Genomic DNA, 19,316 nt, shown 5'->3' on the forward strand with positions numbered 1-19,316 from the left:
TATCTCGTTAAGTTTCCTGGCTGTCATTGAATTCACTGTGTCAGTGGTGTAGGTCTTGGCCTTGTGATCTTCCTACCTTGGCTTCCTGAGTAACTGGAATTACAGGCTTGTGTTGCCAGGCCTGGATTTTTAATGAAATGGGCCCCACACTCTCCCATTTGACTTGGGCTAAGAAGAACAAACACAAGATTGTACACAATGAGCCCACAAGGAGGCCTGGACACAGTCCATAATAATGCAGGAATGGCCAAAATCCATTAAGTCTGTTTAGCCTGGGTATTAATTAGCTGGTGACTGGTGAAAATTTAGCCCTTGTGTGAAATAGAAAGTTTCACCTTCCATGCACCTGACTGGTGATCATTTAAGGCCTATTTCTATACAGCCCTTGCCTGAGAATTTTTTTTTTTCAGTTTATGTTTTAAAGGGATTTTAAATAAGCATACAGTGTATCAGCAGCAGAGTTTATCTATTTCCCTCAAGGTATGAGTTATTTTTTAATCTAACTTGACATGGGGTAGGGTGATGAGAATTGCCAGGTCCTGCAGTAGGACAGAGGTTCACTAAATCAATTCCTAATTTAGATTGTTGATTCTTGGATACCCTCCCCCCCCACAAAAAAAAAAAATCATGATCTAGACACAGAACCCAAGAATGCCTGTGTTAGCATCCTCTTGTGACTCTGATACATATTCTGTCATAGAAGATCACTTTTCACTCAGTCTTCCAGATAGCTTGACAGATACTGAGAAATTTGGAGTAGATTGTGGCCAAGTGCTAAGGGAGTGGCTTGGTTTGGTTTGCTTTTTGCCCAATTGTGGGGCAAAAATAGGGTCCCGTGTCCGCTTGGGGGCTAGGGCCACTGGGCGAGGTGGACTAAGGAGTTTGACTGTGCTGTAGAGCCCACAGAACTGAAGGGCAGGTATTCAAATAAATAAGAATTTGTAATAAATTTTAAAAAAAAGAAAGGTGGATTTTGTTGTACTAAATATAGCTAACAATGTCCCTTGTTCATGCTGTCCGTCGTAAGCCATGGGATCCTGACCTTTCGCTTTCTTCTCTGTTCTCATTCTTCTCCTTCTGTCTGCCTTGTATCCCTGGTCTCTTTCCTCTGCTGCTCTCTTGTGTTCTCTCCCACCTTCCTCCCTTGGCCTTTTCCCTCTTTCCTTTTGTCGATACTTTTCTCCTGCCTCTCTCTGCCAAACTCTTGCCCTCTCCAGCTATCTCTTCTCATTTCTTTCCCCTTCTCTGATTTCATTTTTGCATGCCCAGGATTAAAGGGTTAAAACAGCAACAACAGAATTTCCTATGTAAATATGTTCCTATTAATAATAATCATGTTCAATGGAGATCTTTGATTTCAGAGACTGGTGTACATGACAACTACAGAAGGAAGCAGACTTTAAATTTCTAGTAGTAGTCTGTGTCTTGTTAATGATGGGGCTACCAGTAGCAGTCATGTTAACAATAATGATTTCCTTTTATTTTTTAATTGTAGTTCATTTTAACTGAGCTTGTATCACTTGCCAAGTATCATTCTAAGAAAGTATATTTCAGTGTACACTGGGACCCTAGTGGATATCCAAGGTTCTTGTGGGAGCCAGTGAGGTCAAAATTCTCATCATCATCCTAAATATCATTTGCTTCTTTCATTGTGCTGACATTTGTACTGGTTATACAAAAGCAATGGGAGGTAAGACTGCTGACGCTATGACCCGAGCCAGGGCAAGGCATCACTGTAGTGTTTGTCTGAATCATGAACAAAAGGGGACAGAAAAAGACAGATTTGTTTTTGAAAGTTTCTAACAATGGAGCAAATTTTAAACCTTGACCTTTGAACACATGTCCATTTAATGTCTCCTATGAAACCATGGGGATGAAGCTATAGAATATTTCTACATGCTTAGTGTGTTTGACTTGGGAACTTACTTAGTCTCCTTTTTCACTGAATACCACTTTTATTGGGAAGAAGAACTAGTAAACTCTGCTTATGCAAACTTGGGTACTTGACAGACATTTTCCTGTAAGAGGATGAAGGCAACTGTAATTTTAAGGAACATATCCTACAGGTACAATGGCCAAACTAAATGATCCCTCCTTAATGAGACAGAAGGTCATGTTAACTCTTTTAAAGTCATCTTATTCTCGCAAATGTCATTTATAATTAAAGGGAAAATGTGCTTGGAGTACAAATGAATTTTCAAATTACAGAGCTTAAACAGTCTTCCAAGGTTGATGAAGTATGGGCCCTCTCATTTTATAAATTAGAAAAATAGAGCCCATATATTGAAAACTTTACCCCAGATGACATTTCACAAATATATGATTTATAGAGTCCTATTTTATGGTGGTTTAAATTTCCAGGCACTTTCATGCATTCTTTTTTATCTGACCCTCACACAGGCCTCGGAGTATATAAAACAGTCTAAAGATTAAGAAAGTGGAGACTCAAAGAGGTTAATCGGCTCAAAAGCACTTTCTACTTCCTGCCCTTTCTTCTCTTAGCTCAAGGCCCTGAACTAAAGGCAGTGCAAATGTAGAGGAGACATTGTACAACTTAGCAACTAAATATTTGTGAAGGACAAGGAAATGGAGAAGCCAGGGAAATTCCTGAAACTGCTGTAGCACTTGGAGGGGAAAACTCTTGAGAAACTGACAATAAAAAACAGAATAGAGTTTGGAGAATTCTTCGAGGTACAGACTCTGAGCCTTTAGTGTTTTGGGGGGAGAGATAGCATGTATACCAGTAACTCAAACTTGTTGAGGTTTGATCTGTTACTATGTATTAGATACTGGCCCCCATGGTCTACTTAACCCCAAGGAGGAGGAGATCCGTACTACTTAACCTAGCTCCTTATTTTAAAACTATTGGTTAAATAAAGAAACCTACAGCCTGTGCAGAAGAGAGGTGGGCAAGGCTTTGGTTCCTGAGCTTGGAGTCTAAAGCAGGACCAGGAGGGAGAAGATGGAGAGAAGAGAAGACACCATGGGGTAATGGATCCTGAGAACTGGCCATGAGGGCTAGCCAGTTGGACAGAGTAAGAACATCCCAGGGAGACCATGGCAAGTTATATCTCCGGGTTATTGGCAGGAAGTAGACATATAGCATAGAAGTTAGACATCTGCCCAACTCTAGTGCTTTTTCACATTAAATTATAGTTTTATTATTATTATTTTATTTACATTCTAGTTGTTACTCCCCTCTTTGTACCCCCTCCTACAGTTTCTCATCCCATTCCTCCTTCCCCTTGCCTTGGAAAGGGTGCTCCCCCGCCAGCCCACTTCCTTCCATGGGGCCTCTAGTCTCCCAAGGATTAGGTGCATCTTCTCCCTCTGAGACCAGCCCAGCCCATGTATGCTGCCTGGTAGGTGGCATAGTCTCTGGTAGCTCCCTGGGGTCTGAGTTAGTTGAGACTGTTGGTCTTCCTATGGGGCCGCCCTCCCCTTCAGCTTCTTCAGTCTTTCCTTAATTCAACCATATGGGTTCCTGACCTCAATCCAATGGTTGGGTGTAAATATCTGTGTCTGTCTCAATCATCTGCTGGTTGGGACTCTCAGAGGACAGCCATGCCAGGCTCCTGTCAGTAAACAAATCATAGCATCAGTAATAGTGTCAGCCCTTGATACCTCCCCCCCCCCCCACCAATAAGATAGATCCCAAGTTGGACCAGCCATTGGACCGCCTTTCCTTCAGTCTCTTCTCCAATTTTGTCCCTGCAGTTCTTTTAGACAGGAAACAACTGCCAGCTCTAGTGCTTTAAAGGCTTAAGTTTTACATCTTTTATCTGGGAACTGAATGATCAAAGGTGGGATAGAAACCTCTGATTGAGATTAGCTATTTACTACAACACTAACTCATGATAAAAATTGTTCCGTGCCCAAAACAAAAGAAAACACAAAAACAAAACAAAACAAAACCTTAAATGAAGTTTTGTTGCTTGCTCACTGACTTTTGGTCGCAGGAAATGTTTGTGTAAAGAGGAAGTATCTGAAAAGAGTGTTGCCAAATGGTAGAATTTGGGTATGTAAAGGTGATTACATGGAAACAAGAAAAATTCACCACAGTAAACTAGGGAGAGTAGTATATAGGGAGGAATATCTGGTATAGAGGCTAGTGGAGAATATGACGGATGTATGAAAAATGATACACAATTACAACTGAATATAATTACTCCACTAAATTGTTGGAAAATTTCCCCCAGAATCTGGCAATGTGATAATGTTGCATGCTATGGTTTAGATGTGAAGTAGTTCCTGAAAAACCTAGTATGTTGAAGGCTTGGTCCCCTGCCGGTGACAGTTGAGAAGTGACTAGTTCATGGGAGCACTTACTTCATTAGGGCACAAATCCATTGATGAGTAGCTGAATGGTCTGTTAGGAGACATGGCCCTGCTGAAAGAAATTACTATACCCATTCCCTGGTCCCTTGATGGCTGCCTCTGCTTCTTGTCTGCCATGATATGATCAGTTCTCTTCCCTAGTACCATTCTGCTATAGCATACTACCTCATCACAGGAGGAAGAGTAATAGAGACAGTTGGCACAGACTAAGACCTCAGAAACTGTGAGCCACATCAGTGCTTCCTCAGCTGGTCTTATTGGTGCACACCTGTGATCCTAGGACTTAATTGAGGATGAAGGATGACAAGTTAGAAAAAAAAAATCTTTCCTTCCTTGGTTAATTTTGTCACAGCAACATAGTATTAGCTAATTCACTCTAGATTTGGACAGTTCTCCATTTGAATTTTCTTTAAAGTGATACTCTGTGGAATGTATAGAAGTATATGACTGTGCGTCCAGCTACTTAGACTGAGGCAGGAAGATCAGTTGAGCCTCCAAGAATTGCAAGACATCCTGGACAGCACAGTTAAACATTTTCTCAAATTCTGTAGCCTTTCGATAACTTTAGTCTGATCTCACTTAGAAATCCAGTCAATTCTTCCGAGTGCATTTTCACCTGAAAACATCCATATGTGTGCCTTGGAGAAGCTTGGATTGGTCTTCCAGATCTTTCTTCTCCTTTGCCAATATGTTACTTTTTTTTTTTTTGGCCAGCGTAATTAACCTGATTTAGATGTTCTTTCCTCGTTTCCCCTAGAAAAGTCAGAAAAGTACGATCCACGTGATGTTGAAAGGCTTCAGCAAGATGATAACTGGGTTGAAAGTTACTTGCATTGGAGACACAACGTTGTGGATGAAACCCTGAAGATGCTTGATGAGAGCTTTCAGTGGAGGAAGGAATTCTCTGTCAATGGTAAGCTGGCCGACTTAACCTTGACAAGGCAATAGCATCTGTATAACTGTTACTGTTAGATGTTTGTCTGCCCTTGCACACAGTCCTAGCAGTCAGCATAAACACTACACGATTACCTTTAGAAGCCTAATCATACTGTCAAAGGGACAGTTTATGACAAATTCTTAGGAGGAGAATCACTCATAAGAAAATCCGATGACAAGGAACTGAGTCACACATTGTCACTAAAAGCATGGTTACCTAGTCTGTGTTTGGTTTGATTCTATTAAACAACAAACAGTAAGATAGCCTTCCACCTCAGGCCTAAAAAGAAAAACTCATTGCTCTGCTGTTTTTTTTTCCAGTTGTTTCTCATATGCTTCTATATCTCCAGAGTACTTCATGCCTATTGATTATTCTAAAATTAAACGGGAACCCTCAGAAAGAAAGTTTATCCCCAAGGGTACCCATGGCAGCCTTCTTGAAACTTTTCAAAGCCACTCCTAGACTGAAATTTGTCATCAAAATTGTTTTTTGAAATCTTAGAGGGAGTTTTACAGTGGTTTTCACATATGTAAAGAACTCTGCAGGAAGGGTAACCTATTGTCTCCCTCTAAAAAGTTAACAGAAAGAAGCAGGCACAACTACCCAGCCCTATAAAGCACTACTTGTCATAGAAGACCATGAACTCAAGAGTGACTGTGTCTAAAGACTCAAATACAAAATAGTCAACAAATCTAGAGCTAATTTTCTCCCCATTTTTAATGCTAGAGTCGACAAGAAAGGGCATGTCTAAAATCTTAAGAAGAAAAACAATAGGCAGTTTAAACAAAGGAACATGTATTAGTCAAGCAAAAAAATTCACACCTGCCATTTTTAAATCATATACAAAATAAACTTTTATTCAGAGTAAAGTTTTAGGGGGTATATGTGTGTTTAGCTTACTGAGAATCTAATACTAAATTCAACAATATGTATTCTTGCACATGCTGCTGGTTGCTGGTGACACACACCAAGATATGAGATAGGCAGAGGGAATGGGAGAGAAACCTTGAGAGTTCTCTGGGAAGTACAGGTGAATGAAACACAAGCCTGCTGTGTGCTGCCTTGTCATTGGTTCTCAGCCTCTCTTAGAGACCAGATAGGTCTGTTGTTTTTCCTGGTAAAGCATTTTATGTTTTTCTTGAATTATTTTCTACCTTTTCTAAAATAATAGAGTTTCGTGTATATAAGACCTGGCAGGAAAATACCATCTTGTGGGTAGGGAGATTGGAACAGTAGGCAGAATGCTTACTGTACAAGCATGATTGACAGGCACTCAATTCAAAAGCTAGGGATGTCAGGCAACATGGACTTGTAATGTGGGTGCTGGGGCTAGGTGGGGGAGGGTGGAGATAGGATCCCAGGGCACTTTGCTGTCCAGCTAGTATAATACAATAGCCACATCAACTCAGCCAGCTCTGAATTCAGTGCAAGACTCTGTCCCACAAGTAAGGTGAGAGTTATAGAGGAAGACAGCCAACATCAATGCCTTATCTGTACACAGAAACACACACACACTCAGAGAGAGAGACAGAGACACAGAGAGAGACACAGAGAGAGACAGAGAGAGAGACAGAGAGAGAGAGAATGCAGGGGACTAGAGAGGATGAGGTTATGTGACATTTCTTCATGTGGATTTTGTTTGTTTGGGGGAGACTGGGGAATAGAATCCAGGACCTGTGTGTGCTGACCTTGTACCCTACCACTGGCCTAAACTCAGACTGTGCACAGAATTAAATTGAATAGTTTCTTAGTGTTGTTAACACGGCTTGACACGTCAAGTCGGTATTTGAAACCCACCCAGAATCTACAGAGGCAGCCATAAAAATAAGAGTCTTTCCTGCTCTTTCTATCATCTGTAAATCTTTTGTTACTTGTTTTCTCTGGAAATCCTTTGCCCATTGTTTTCTCAGAAGCAACTCTTTCTAGTTTTTTGGTTTGTTTTGTTTTGTTTTTTAATTTACAATCCAGCCGTTGCCCCACCCCACCCCACCCCCGCCGCCCTGTTCCCAGTCCACCCCACAAAGTTCCTCATCCCATTCCTTCTTCCCCCTATTCCCCGAGAGGATGCTCTCCCACCACCAGGCCTCCGCCCTCCCTGGGGCTTCAAGTCTCTGGAGGATTCAGTCATAAGTTATATTTTATTCAAGACTTAAGTAAATTGTATCTTGTTCAAGTCTGAGTGAGAAGAACCTACTATGTGACATTTCCTTTACAGTGTGAGTTTTCTTTTTAGAACCATGAATTACTACCATGACTGATCCAAGTTTATCACTTTCTAGACCTTAGTGAATCCTCTATTCCAAGATGGTTATTAGAACTTGGTGGTATTTATCTCCACGGTTATGACAAAGAAGGTAACAAATTATGTAAGTATATGTGATTCATACTCTAGACTTTCAAGACCTTACAATATACATCTGTATATATACTTTCCATATGCATATATAACAAGCTCTCTGCAACTGGAGATAGGTGGCCATCTTTATTCCTGTCAAATACTATCAAGGCATAGTTTGCATTATTATAAATTAAGCAGTAAACACAAATGCTGTGCTTTAGTTTCTTGACTATTTCTATGATAAGAAACCATGACCAAGGAAATGTATAGAAGAGGTTTTGGGGGGACTTAGGGTTTCAGGGGGTTAGCATTCACCACCATGATGGCCAGGAGTATGGTAATAGGCATGCAGGCATGGCACTGAAGCAGTAGATACTCAGGCATAGGCATTTTAGTTAGTCATTATCTTCTTCTCCCTTGTTGCTAGTGCTCCACCTAGTATTTCTTTTTTACGGAGACTCTTTTGACCATTGCTAAATAGCCAAAACAGACATTTAAGTGTCTCCTGGTCTCCTCTTAGCTTTTTCTGAAATATGTGTAGTAGTGGGCATTAAGTTGTCGGTTGTTCAGATGCCTTTTTTTTTATCCCCTCTTCCACTTGTGCACATCTCGGTTGAGTTTGTACTGTGGTATCGGAGCTTATGGGCATCCTGCTTGCTTTTTCCTTAGCTTGTTAACCTCACTGTATTTTGACAGCACACTACACAGTCTTCTTATTTCTCTGCCTCTTCTTTCTTAGTTTCTTTTTCTCATACCTCTTCTGTGGTTTGCTCCTGAAACATCTTTCCCAAAGCCTGCTCTAGCTGATAATGTCCCCGTTGGGTCATCTCAAAACACACCAGCCTTGCCAACTTCCCAATTCACAGGGCAGATCCTATGCGATTTCCAAACAGCTCGCACATGCCCAGCTGGTGTCTCTTGACTGTGATCTGTCTTCTTCATGATCTACAGCTCACACCTACTACTCATCCTCCTTCCCTATTGCTCAGCTCTGGCCCATGTGTTGGCTCTCCCTGCAATTTAGCTTTCATTGTGGCCCCGTTTCTCTTCAGCAGCCACTCCTACAGTTCAGTCCTGCCTGTCCTGTTCCCCTGATGTCAGCTCCTTCCCTGGTTGTGACCAGATAGGTTCGTTCCTCCCTCACCTCTTCCACTCCAACCTCTATGGCACTGCCCAAGCTAGGCTTTGAAATGGGAAGATCAAATGGAAGGGAGGACTTCGGAATCATTTAGCTAGTCTATTCCCTGTCTCTTTTCTACTTCTTTTCTTGCCACCCATCCCATTTTAGTCTTAGCTGCCACCACCTGGAGCATTTGCATGGTCCACTCCCCTGCACCACACTCTCCCAGGCCTCCTGCACACTTGCCTGTGTCTCTTCTCTGTGTGGAATGTGTTTTCTAGCAATTTATCAAAGCATTGGCTTTCCTCTTGAGCATAGTGAAGAACACTTCTCCGTTATTACATGTTTGTTCCCCTGCAGTTCTCTTTTCAGAGAGAATGTCACTTAACTGTGAAGTCTGTGTATTTCCTAAAGGAGAGAGAAATAGTTTGCCTCTCTTCTGCTTGCATTTAATGCTACCAAGTACAACTGTTTTTTTATTTTAAAGGGGGGAGAGGTGTTTTTATTCAAAACAATTTGAATTATAACTGAAGGAATATGTCAAAGGAAAGAATATATATATATGCATATATTTCATATATATAAATATATATTTCATATATGTGTGTGTGTGTGAAAATGCCATAAATTATATGCTTATTTTTTATCTTTTTCTGCATAAGTCTGGATCAGAGTGAAGTATCACATAAAAGATCAGAAAACCATAATGGACAAGAAGAAGCTCATAGCATTCTGGTTGGAACGATATGCCAAGAGAGAAAACGGGAAGCCTATCACAGTGATGTTTGACATGTCCGAAACTGGACTCAATAGCATAGTAAGTATTCTGCATTAATTCTAAGTCGTTCTTTGTTCCCATTCCCTCCATCCTTGCTGTCTTTTTGCCAACCAAATATTGTAAAATGAAGCAAGCAGAATGCAAAAGGATTAATTTTCCCCTTGCATTGCGTGTGAAGTCTGACATGGACTAGGGTTTGCAGAGAATGACATTTGCTTCTGTACTTGGCAACATTCCCTGTCTAGTGTATAACATGGAGAAGTAAGACTTGAAGGATGGCAAGGTACATGTCATTGTGATGGATGCTGAACTTTATTTTTTTGCCATGTTAAAGTCCCCCCATACCAACCTCCATGACCAGCACAGAGTAACACACTCACTAAATATTGAAGAAGCACATGCATGATCGCTGTGACCTTGTATTTTTACCTTGTTTTGAAGTTGCATGTGAGTTTACCCAGTATCACTCTCTGTGCTTTAGTTGGACACTTGTGTACTCTTCTTGGATATTTTTAAAATTTGTTTATTTTATTTGGTAAGGTTGGGAAACCAGTTTTCTTCAGATGACTTTTGGCAGCTTGAAAACATAGTTTAATTAGGAGTTGCAGTATCAATACTTTTTTTACATACCCACGGATAGCCCCAGCACCTCATGGAGCTGAGCTCTAAAGATCAGTTGAACTTAGGAGTTCAGGGATAGCCCAGACAGCAGAGTGAGAATGTCTGAAAAAATAATGGAAGATTAGAAAAAGTCTCAATATCCAACATGACAAAATGGTAAATTATATTATACCTAATTGCTAGCCATATATGTTGGTGTTTGTGAAGAACTTGTAATAATATTGGAGAATACATTTTTAAGAGGAAAAGAACTGCATTACTATAGTATATTGCTGTGTAACCCAAAATGGGGATGTCTTAGATTTAAACAGCAAAACCAGTTACAGAGAACAATTCAAAAGAGCTTTAGGAGAGGGAGATGGAAGCATATTTTTTCACATTAAGAATCTAATACCCATCGCTACTCAGCATTTTGGCTAAGATCAAGTGAAGAATCTAATACCCCGTATTTTTTAAATGTAGTTTCCGTTGAGTGGATTTTGAGTTATAAAGTAAAATGTTTTATATCATAAATTAAACTCAAATTATTTAAATAAGACTATACTCAATAGAGTTAGACTATGATTCTATTGTCCTTTAGGCACCACAGTCACCTATTTATTACCTTGTGACTACAAATAATGTATGCTAATGATTTCTGATCCCTAATATAGGGAGAGGGATTGACAAGAGCTATCTGATGAGTTTTCAACAGACTCTCATGTTGTCATTTCTAATTTGTAAAGAAAGTCTATTGGTACTATTGGATATCTCATTCTTTATCAATGTTATAAAGCACCTGAATCTTTATTGGATAATTTGGTTTATTATATAACACTCATGATTTGCAAAGTCAGCTTATAAAGATGCATATAGCTGAAAGGGGTTGGCAGCCCCATAAGAGGAATAACAATATGAACTAACCAGTACCCCCAGAGCTCCCTGGGACTAAACCACCAATCAAAGAAAACATATGGTGGGATTCATGGCTCTAGCTGCATATGTAGCAGAGGATGGCCTACTTGGAAATCAATGAAAGGAGAGGCCCTTGGTCCTGTGAAGGTTCTATGCCCCAGTGTAGGGGAATGCCAGGGCCAGGAAGCGGGAGTGGGTGGGTTGGGGAGCCGGGGGACTGGGGAGGAAAGGGGGGTTTTGGAGGGGGAAACAGGAACAGGGATAGCATTTAAACTGCAAATGAAGAAAATATCTAATAAAAAACATTTTTAAAAAGAAAAAAAATGATGCACATAAGGGACATAAAATGCTTTAGTAAGAATTGGACTACCATGTTGCCTGTAACCTTTTGGATTCCTAGCTAAAAAGAATGGAATTATTTAATATTATACAAATAGCTGAATTTTAATAATTTAGGAAAATGCATTCTCAGCAGTTGAACTGGAAAGAAAAACCTTGCATTTGTCATCAGAGGATGGACACTGTAAATGACACAGAGATCATTCTGAAAAGCATCCTTAGAGATTATACAATGGTCTATTTCATGGAGGTGTGTTATGTAATACCCAGTGTAGACACACACCACTGACATGAAATCTCCCAAAATGACCTTTTATGAACAAGGACAGCCTACTGAATAAATGATGGTAATGACTACTAGATAAAGACTAGTAATAGCTGAGAGTAGTCACAGGTTAAATTAGGTAACCAGTATTTTATACAGCAAGTTTTTAAGTCCTTTTATCTGACTTTTAATTAACTGTAGATTTTTGAAACTATGCCTACTGCATATAAAGACTAGTTATAAAGGCAATACTACATACTAGAACTTCTCCCAGAGTGAATAGTTAGAGTTAAGGATGCTTGCTTTTAGTTTACTGCAATTAAAGGCACTGCAACTCATGTGCTAGGAAAGACTTTATAACCTCTCCTGTCTAGAATTACCAGCCTTTCAATAGCTGTGCTGGATTGCAGCTTGTCTGCTTAGCACTTCAAACTACAAGTGTTTATAAGGCTGCTGAACAGGATGACTGATTAATATAGGGGATGGAACATGACTAATATCCCTAATGGCCTCATTTCCTGTTGTTGTGTATCAAGCAAGAAAACTAACCAGGCAGCTGTTTAATACAGTCTCCTAAAAATTGGAATGAATAAACAGCTCTTGATCATAAACTAAAAAACAACAACAACAAATTAATGCAGGGCGTCTTAAATAAGAAGTAAATTGGCAGGTCAGATCACTGGGATCCTTGTATAGAAAAATAATACAGCATATTTTATTGAAATTTGTATAAGGTTAAAACTAGATTTAGAAAGTAACTACTGTACAATAATGGGTGTGTTTGTGTGTGTGCATATATATTATTTAAGTTAGTTCTGTTGTAAACTGTATATCCTTTTCAATAGTTCTTTAATTGTTCAATCGAAATGTTATAGTCTCTCTGTGGGGATTGCTTTTATATCCATTACATGTCCCATGGCTTTTATAGCTTGAAGCATATAACTAATTTGACGTAATCCAAATAAATTTTTAAATACCCATGAGTATATGACATCTTCAACTCAATTTTAGGGCCAATTCTTAGCTTAATAACCTAAAACCATAACCCTTAGGGCTATAGATACTTATATTAGCTTATCTTTTAAGAAAAATAGTTGTCTCCGTTACATTTAATAATTTATCACTGTTCAAACTGTATAATTTAATGTTGTCTGATATGGACAGTCTTAAAACTTAAATATTTATTTTAGGACATGGACTTTGTACGATTTATCATCAACTGCTTTAAGGTGTATTACCCCAAATACCTCTGTAAGTAACTTACTCCTTTATGAAAATATAATATATTGAGATTGTGGGTGGTCTCCAAAACTGGTAGCTTTATGTTATAGACTCTCATACCTGAAACACTGGGTTCTGATGAAGTCCTTTAAGTGTATTCCTAGGTAGACACAAACCTTATCTCAGTAGGTACATACTTTTCTGAAGTAGTTTTCCTTCAGGGCTGTTGTTATGAGTGAAGTGCTAGACTCCAAAAGAGCCTGCAACACTGATCACCCAGCTGTCTGCAATTATATATATGTATTTGCAACATGAGCCCATGTGGCCTGATCTTTGTCTAAAATTATATTTATTATATGGAACTTGCTGCATGCAAGAACAGATAAGCGGTACTAATAAAGTACATTGCAAGGCAAATAAACCACAGTGTGTTACTAATTGCTGCTTTAGAACTAGCAGTAAGAAAATACTGAACCAGAATACACCACATTCAACTCTGGTAGTTAGAGGGTTTCTTGGTGTTCTGTTTTCTTATGGTGCTAGGGATTGAACACAGGGCCTTTGTCCTTGCCAGGCAAGTGTTGGTTCTACCACTGAACTAACATCCACAGCATTGTTTGGTTTGTTTTTAATTTAACTCTCCCTTTAATGATGGGAGTTCAAATTATGGACTCTTTCTAAGCCTTAGAAGCTCATTTTTCATTTGTTGGATTTATGTAATAGATTACCCATTGGGAAAGTAAGTGACCAACGCATGCAAACAGTTGATTTTATTTCGCCCCAGTGTGGTAAAAGCCAAAAAGGCAGAAGAGGCAAAGGGCTATCAAAAATGGAAATTCACAGAGCTACCTGCATGTATTCCTGGCAGATACCACAGTTATGGTCTCTTGGGGAGCAAAAGCATAATGGAAGTCTAGAGTCAACGCCACTTGCAGCCTTATATTGAAAACCCTTCAGAGGCTATTGTTGAATGTTTTTAGATAAAGAAAATCACAGTATTCCGGTTGGGAAACTTGAATATTCTACAATTCCTTATATATCTGGCACATGCGCTGATTCATTACATCTTGCTAAGCGGTACCCATGAATGGATACTAAAGAAATACTACTTCAAGATATCAACTTGCTTCTTTTATGGACAAAACAAAACTGAAATATTGAACGATCTAAAGGATAAGCCATGTAGAAATAGTACTAATAACAGTAGAATATTACTTTATAAAATACATTCAGCCTTCTAAATTACGTTTGTGATGAGCCTCTGAGGGGAAAAAGTGTAATTATTTGTTATCTATAAAATATGTCCAGGATTATTTTGAAAGAACTATTCATTAATTCATGGATTCATATAATGGTACATAGAAATATCGCTCATCTAGTTAATTGCAAATGATGTCTCTGTTCTATCGAAATTGTGTGGTTTTGCAGACATAGGGTTTTATAGGGTCGTAAACTTACTGTTCTTCAAAAGCTGTCATGAACTCCAACTATTAGACCTTACTTATATCCCTGCTCCAAAGCAGAAATACTAAGCACTGAGCTACCTCTTACTGATACCGAGTTCTTTTTGTTTATTTTACTTTGTGCTAGTTTTACATAATATTCTAGGGGATTCTCATTTTGGACAAGAGTGAAATTGCGTATTGATTCATCTGCAATAGAAGAAAGAATCGGCTATCACAAATCCCCTTTGTGGTTTCTGATTTCTTTCTCACATTTGCTTATAGGGCTACTTAACATTCTCAGCTCTGTATGTAAATAACAGTTGTGTATACTTCAGAATTTTTGGCTTCCTAGAATTCATTAACAATTAAGAAAAGAAACAATTTCTGTGTCTCAGAGTCAGAGGGAAGGGACAGCAGTATGACTAGTCAATAGTGTAATCTCAAGGAAATATGTAAGTGAAGCCATACATTAGACATGGAAATCTTGTTTTTAAAGTGCAGTTGCTTTCAGCACTGATCTAGCACATCATACCCATGACCCCTTACCTATTTCCTTTTGTACCTTTGTTAAACTAGCAAGTGAACAGAGGGATGGGTTGTTTTCCAAAGAACAGTGACAGTGCAGTTCAGTTCCAGCCCCACTCACACATTCCTGAATTATACCCTAGCCAGCCAGCTTCATATTTCTCATATGCTAGTCCTTTTCTAGGTCAGGTCAAACTGATAGACTATTGTAGAGGGACTAAGTCACATGAAGTGATTTTTTTTATTTTTGTCTTTCAGCAAAAATAGTGATCTTTGATATGCCTTGGATAATGAATGGTGAGTATGTTATTATGTTTTTTGATTTTCGTTTGTCTTACTTGGCCAACTCAACTATGTGTCTAATGCTGTTTAGGAACATGTTCATACTATCCTTGTGGACTCTTAAAAGGCTGGAGCCAAAGTCCTCAAAGGTGGTTTTGTAAACATACAGGGCTGCCATTCTCGCCTCAGAGTTGGGAGTTCTTCTGCTTGGCTTTTCTAAAATCAGCAGGAAGCTATTCCAACACCTGGGTAAAACAATGATAAGGAACCCACATGAGGTGAATTACAAAACATGCATTGGCTAGGTTTTCTCTTAGTTCAAAAGTTGAGGGACAAAGTGGGAAAAATCTGAAAGTCACTCCAGATCACTGAAGTCACATGGCCCTTTTTGACAGCCATAATTTTGCTAAGAGTCTTTTGAAGTGGCTACTGAAAAAAAAATTCCCTAGTAATTTGAAAGGCAATTCTTTTCTTCAGATTGATTTTGTTGGTGTTCCATAAGGCTACTGTTCCATACACAGCCAACAATAGGGAAACTGGAAACTGAAATTGGGTGCTTTCAAAAGGTCTTTATTGCCAAGCCTTTTAATCCTGGCAAAGACTTAAAAAAAAAACTGGTAAAAACCAAATACAACACTTATATTATTAAAATGTTAGATCAAAAAAAAAAAAAAAAAAGCCCAGGTCACTACTGACTCATGGGAATAAAAAAATAGTTATAGCAATGAACTTCAAAAACTAGATAAAATTGATAAATTATTAGAAAGACCTAGACTGCCAAAGCTGACTCGAATCAGAAGTATTAGCCAAAAGTAAATTAATCAATTAATTAATTGATTTTAAAAAGTAAAAATAAAAATAAAATTTTAAATCCCACAAAGAAACATTCAGGCCCTGGTGAATTTTCTGGCAAATTCTATGAAATAGTTAAAGAATTTACCCTGACCCTTTGTAAATAGTTCTAAAATTAGGCCCCAAAGAAGAACTTTAACTCATTTATAAGTAAATACCATCCTGCTACCAAACATTAGACAACAGGAAAACTGGAGATGGCAACCCCTTCCAACTACAGATGCACCAATGGTCTGATGTACATGCTGAAGATACAGCACTGGCCTGGCCTGTGTGGAGCCCTGAGTTCCACACTGCAAAGGACAAAACTATCAAACCATAGCCAAAGAAATATAAAAAGCATTACAGGTGGCAGACTACTTGAGAACTGAGTTTATTCCCTAAGAATCTATACAAAGAAGCCAGTCATAGTAGCAACACGCGCTTATATCCCTCAGCACTGAGAAGTGAGGGTTGGGAGAAGGAATAAGCGGAACTCTGGAGCTCTCTGGCCAGCTATTCTAACGTAATCAATGATCTTAGGACAGCGAGACCCTGTCCCAAAAAGACAAGGAGGATAACTATTGAGCTGTGACACCTAAGGTTGTCTTCTGGCTTCTACATACATGCATATACATGTAAGCACAACACACACACACCACCACCACCACCACCACCACCACACACCAAAAAGCATTATAAGCCATGACAAAATAGGACTTGTCTTAGTGATGCAAATTTGGTTCAAAGTAAAAATAAAAAATTCGGTGTAATATATCATATTAATAAAATGAAGAGTCCAAACTACAGAATCATCTTAGTAGAGGAAAACACACACACACACACACACACACACACACACACACACACACACACACACGAGCACCAAAAATCTAATACCCTTTCATGATAAAAGTCTTTTAAAAGTAGCAACAGAAAGTACTGTTGAAACAAGTCGATTTTAAAGGGATCTGATCAATCTATAGGACTGCCATCAACAAATTCAAGAAGTTCCCTAAATGGCTTTCAAATGTTTGATCACTCACTAGAGCTCACTGAAAACAACTGATGCTCATCATTGTTATTTATTGCAAGAAAAAGATTTAGAAAGAAGTTCCAAATGTGAAACAGATCACTCTCAGCACACAGGGAATATTGCCAACCAAGGAAATACTGAAGTGAAGGCTGCATGCCTTGGTTATCAGAAATTGTCTTGGGGCTTCATTATGTAGGCATGAGTGATTTTGCCTGTGCCTAGTCCCAACTGGTGCTCCATGGCCTACTGCCCTGCCTTAAATCACATTTGGTTTTCCTCTCATAGCCAAGTCCTATTCTAATCCGAGGTCATGTTGTTCCCAACTACACCAAAACTCCCAGGCCAACAAAAAGAGACAATCCTACCAAACAGGAAGGCTTCCTCCCAGAAACTGGGAGCAAAAGCCAGACCTCTCTTTAGGTAAGGGTAATTTTTTTAACTGCATCTGGCAGAGCTCTTTGGCCTGACAAAGGGCTTTTATGGTAACCCACAGCTAGAAACAGTTGTGAATTATTTCAATAAAGCTGGCATAAAAAAAAATAGACTTAACACTTCATTTAATTCCAATAACATAACTTCAATCCTGTCAAGGCACAGGCTGTTTTAAATTAAAAGGGAAAGTTTAAATAGTACTTGAACAAAAGCCTAAATCATAGGGAGCCAGAATAAAGAAAAAACATGATTTTCTAAACCACACTTTAAGGGTTCTATTATTCTGATTTCTGCTGTCTTGTCTACTGCCACTTTTGCATATTTACTGCCACATTATACTTTTAGGTTTTATTTTTCAAAATAGGTTAAAAATGTCCCATTAGAAATAATATTTTAATTAAGTCTAAAACTAATAACATGACATAGGACAGAATTATAGCTGTCAAATAGCTACGTTTGGTAGCAGTTTATTCTTGTAGAGTCTTTCTCGTGGTTATATAAACTGTGCAGCCTGGGAAAAAGTCAGAGTTTTGAGTCAGGAAGGAAGCTGGTTCTGGCTCACACCCATAATGAGCAGGGCCCCTTCCTCCCGTTTCTGCCTTTCCCTTTGAGGAGGGATTTTATATTGAGGGTTTATCAGAAGAACCACAACGTAAAGGATTCTTCACAACATCGTGCAGTTCCTTCCTGAGTCACAGAGCCGTTTAGTTCATTGTCTAAAAGTCATAGTTGTTGAGGCCACTGATGGATGTGGTCACAGGTCAGGACCCTGAGAAGCTTTTCAGTGAGCATCAGGGTAATTTAGGCTTCCTGGATCTCCATGGAGCAGTTGAAGCGTTGTGAGGGACATGCATACCACAAAACCTGCTGGACTTAAAGAACAGTAAGAGTCCGACCTCAGAAGAAAGGCAGAACAGCTCCAAGTTCTAACTGCTTTCAGAAGGTCTGGGTTAGTGCATACAGTAAAGTGCTTGACAAAGCCAGTGTGGTGACTTACTTGCTTGTTTTTCCTCAGCTGCTTTCAAAATTGTGAAAAGCTGGCTTGGCCCTGAAGCAGTAAGCTTGTTGAAGTTTACAAGTAAGAATGAAATCCAGGAGTATGTCAGTATGGAATACCTGCCTCCCCACATGGGTGGGACAGTAAGTACCATCCTTGAAACTTGTTAAGGTAGAACACCGAACAATACTAGGGTTCTATACTATGTATTCAAAAGGAAAAAGGCAAATCTTTGTTTAATTTTTATTCTTCTCCCATACCATACATCTCAATCACGATTCAATTTCCCCTACCCAGGGAGATGTAGGCCCTATCTTAATGCAAAAAGAATGATTAGTGATACCCCTAAAATAAGATGCAGTGATGTGGATATTTTTCATGTTTTAAAGTTGTCTTTTTGAATAGGTTATGTGTACATATGATTCTAAACTGGGGGGGGGGTGCATTCAATATTCAAAAGTATATTTAGAAGCAATTCTTCATAAAATGTCTCCTCCACATGTCTCAAGCACCCTATTGCCTTCTATGGTTGCGTTTCTTAGATTAATTTCTAGAGATGGGCCTAGCATGTGCAGACAGGTGTAGGCAAGGGCACAGAAGCCTTCCTCCTACTCATCTCTTTTTTTATATAATATCATTTTTATTAATTTATTTTTACACTCCATATTTTATCCACCCCACCCCCATCCACCCTTCCACTGTTTCACATCCCACACCTCCTCTCCACCCCACCCTGTCTCCATGTTGATTTCCTCACCCCCCACCCCACCTGACCTCTAAACTCCCTGGGGCCTCCAGTCTCTTGAGGGTTAGGTGCATCATCTCTGAATGAACACAGACCTGGAAGTCCTCTGCTGTATGTGTGTTGGGGGCCTCATATCAGCTGGTGTATGCTGCCTGTTTGGCGGTCCAGTGTT

At 39.2% G+C, this 19,316-nt stretch overlaps 1 protein-coding gene across 2 annotated transcripts in view; it reads left to right on the top strand.

Annotated features, from left to right (window-relative positions):
* The window catches only part of Mospd2 (motile sperm domain containing 2), a 42,070-nt gene that overhangs the window by 8,531 nt on the left and 14,223 nt on the right, over positions 1-19,316 (top strand). For both annotated transcript variants that reach the window (XM_021153605.3, XM_021153606.3), the window contains exons 3-8: positions 5,096-5,251; positions 7,555-7,641; positions 9,396-9,550; positions 12,821-12,881; positions 15,080-15,118; positions 18,418-18,542. In XM_021153605.3, coding sequence (XP_021009264.1) covers positions 5,096-5,251; positions 7,555-7,641; positions 9,396-9,550; positions 12,821-12,881; positions 15,080-15,118; positions 18,418-18,542 — 623 coding nt within the window. The remainder of the gene's footprint in view (positions 1-5,095; positions 5,252-7,554; positions 7,642-9,395; positions 9,551-12,820; positions 12,882-15,079; positions 15,119-18,417; positions 18,543-19,316) is intronic.

Source organism: Mus caroli, unplaced genomic scaffold (genome assembly GCF_978045245.1).
Source record: "Mus caroli unplaced genomic scaffold, Mus_caroli_1 scaffold_5, whole genome shotgun sequence".
In the NCBI taxonomy this organism is placed as follows: Eukaryota; Metazoa; Chordata; class Mammalia; order Rodentia; family Muridae; genus Mus; species Mus caroli.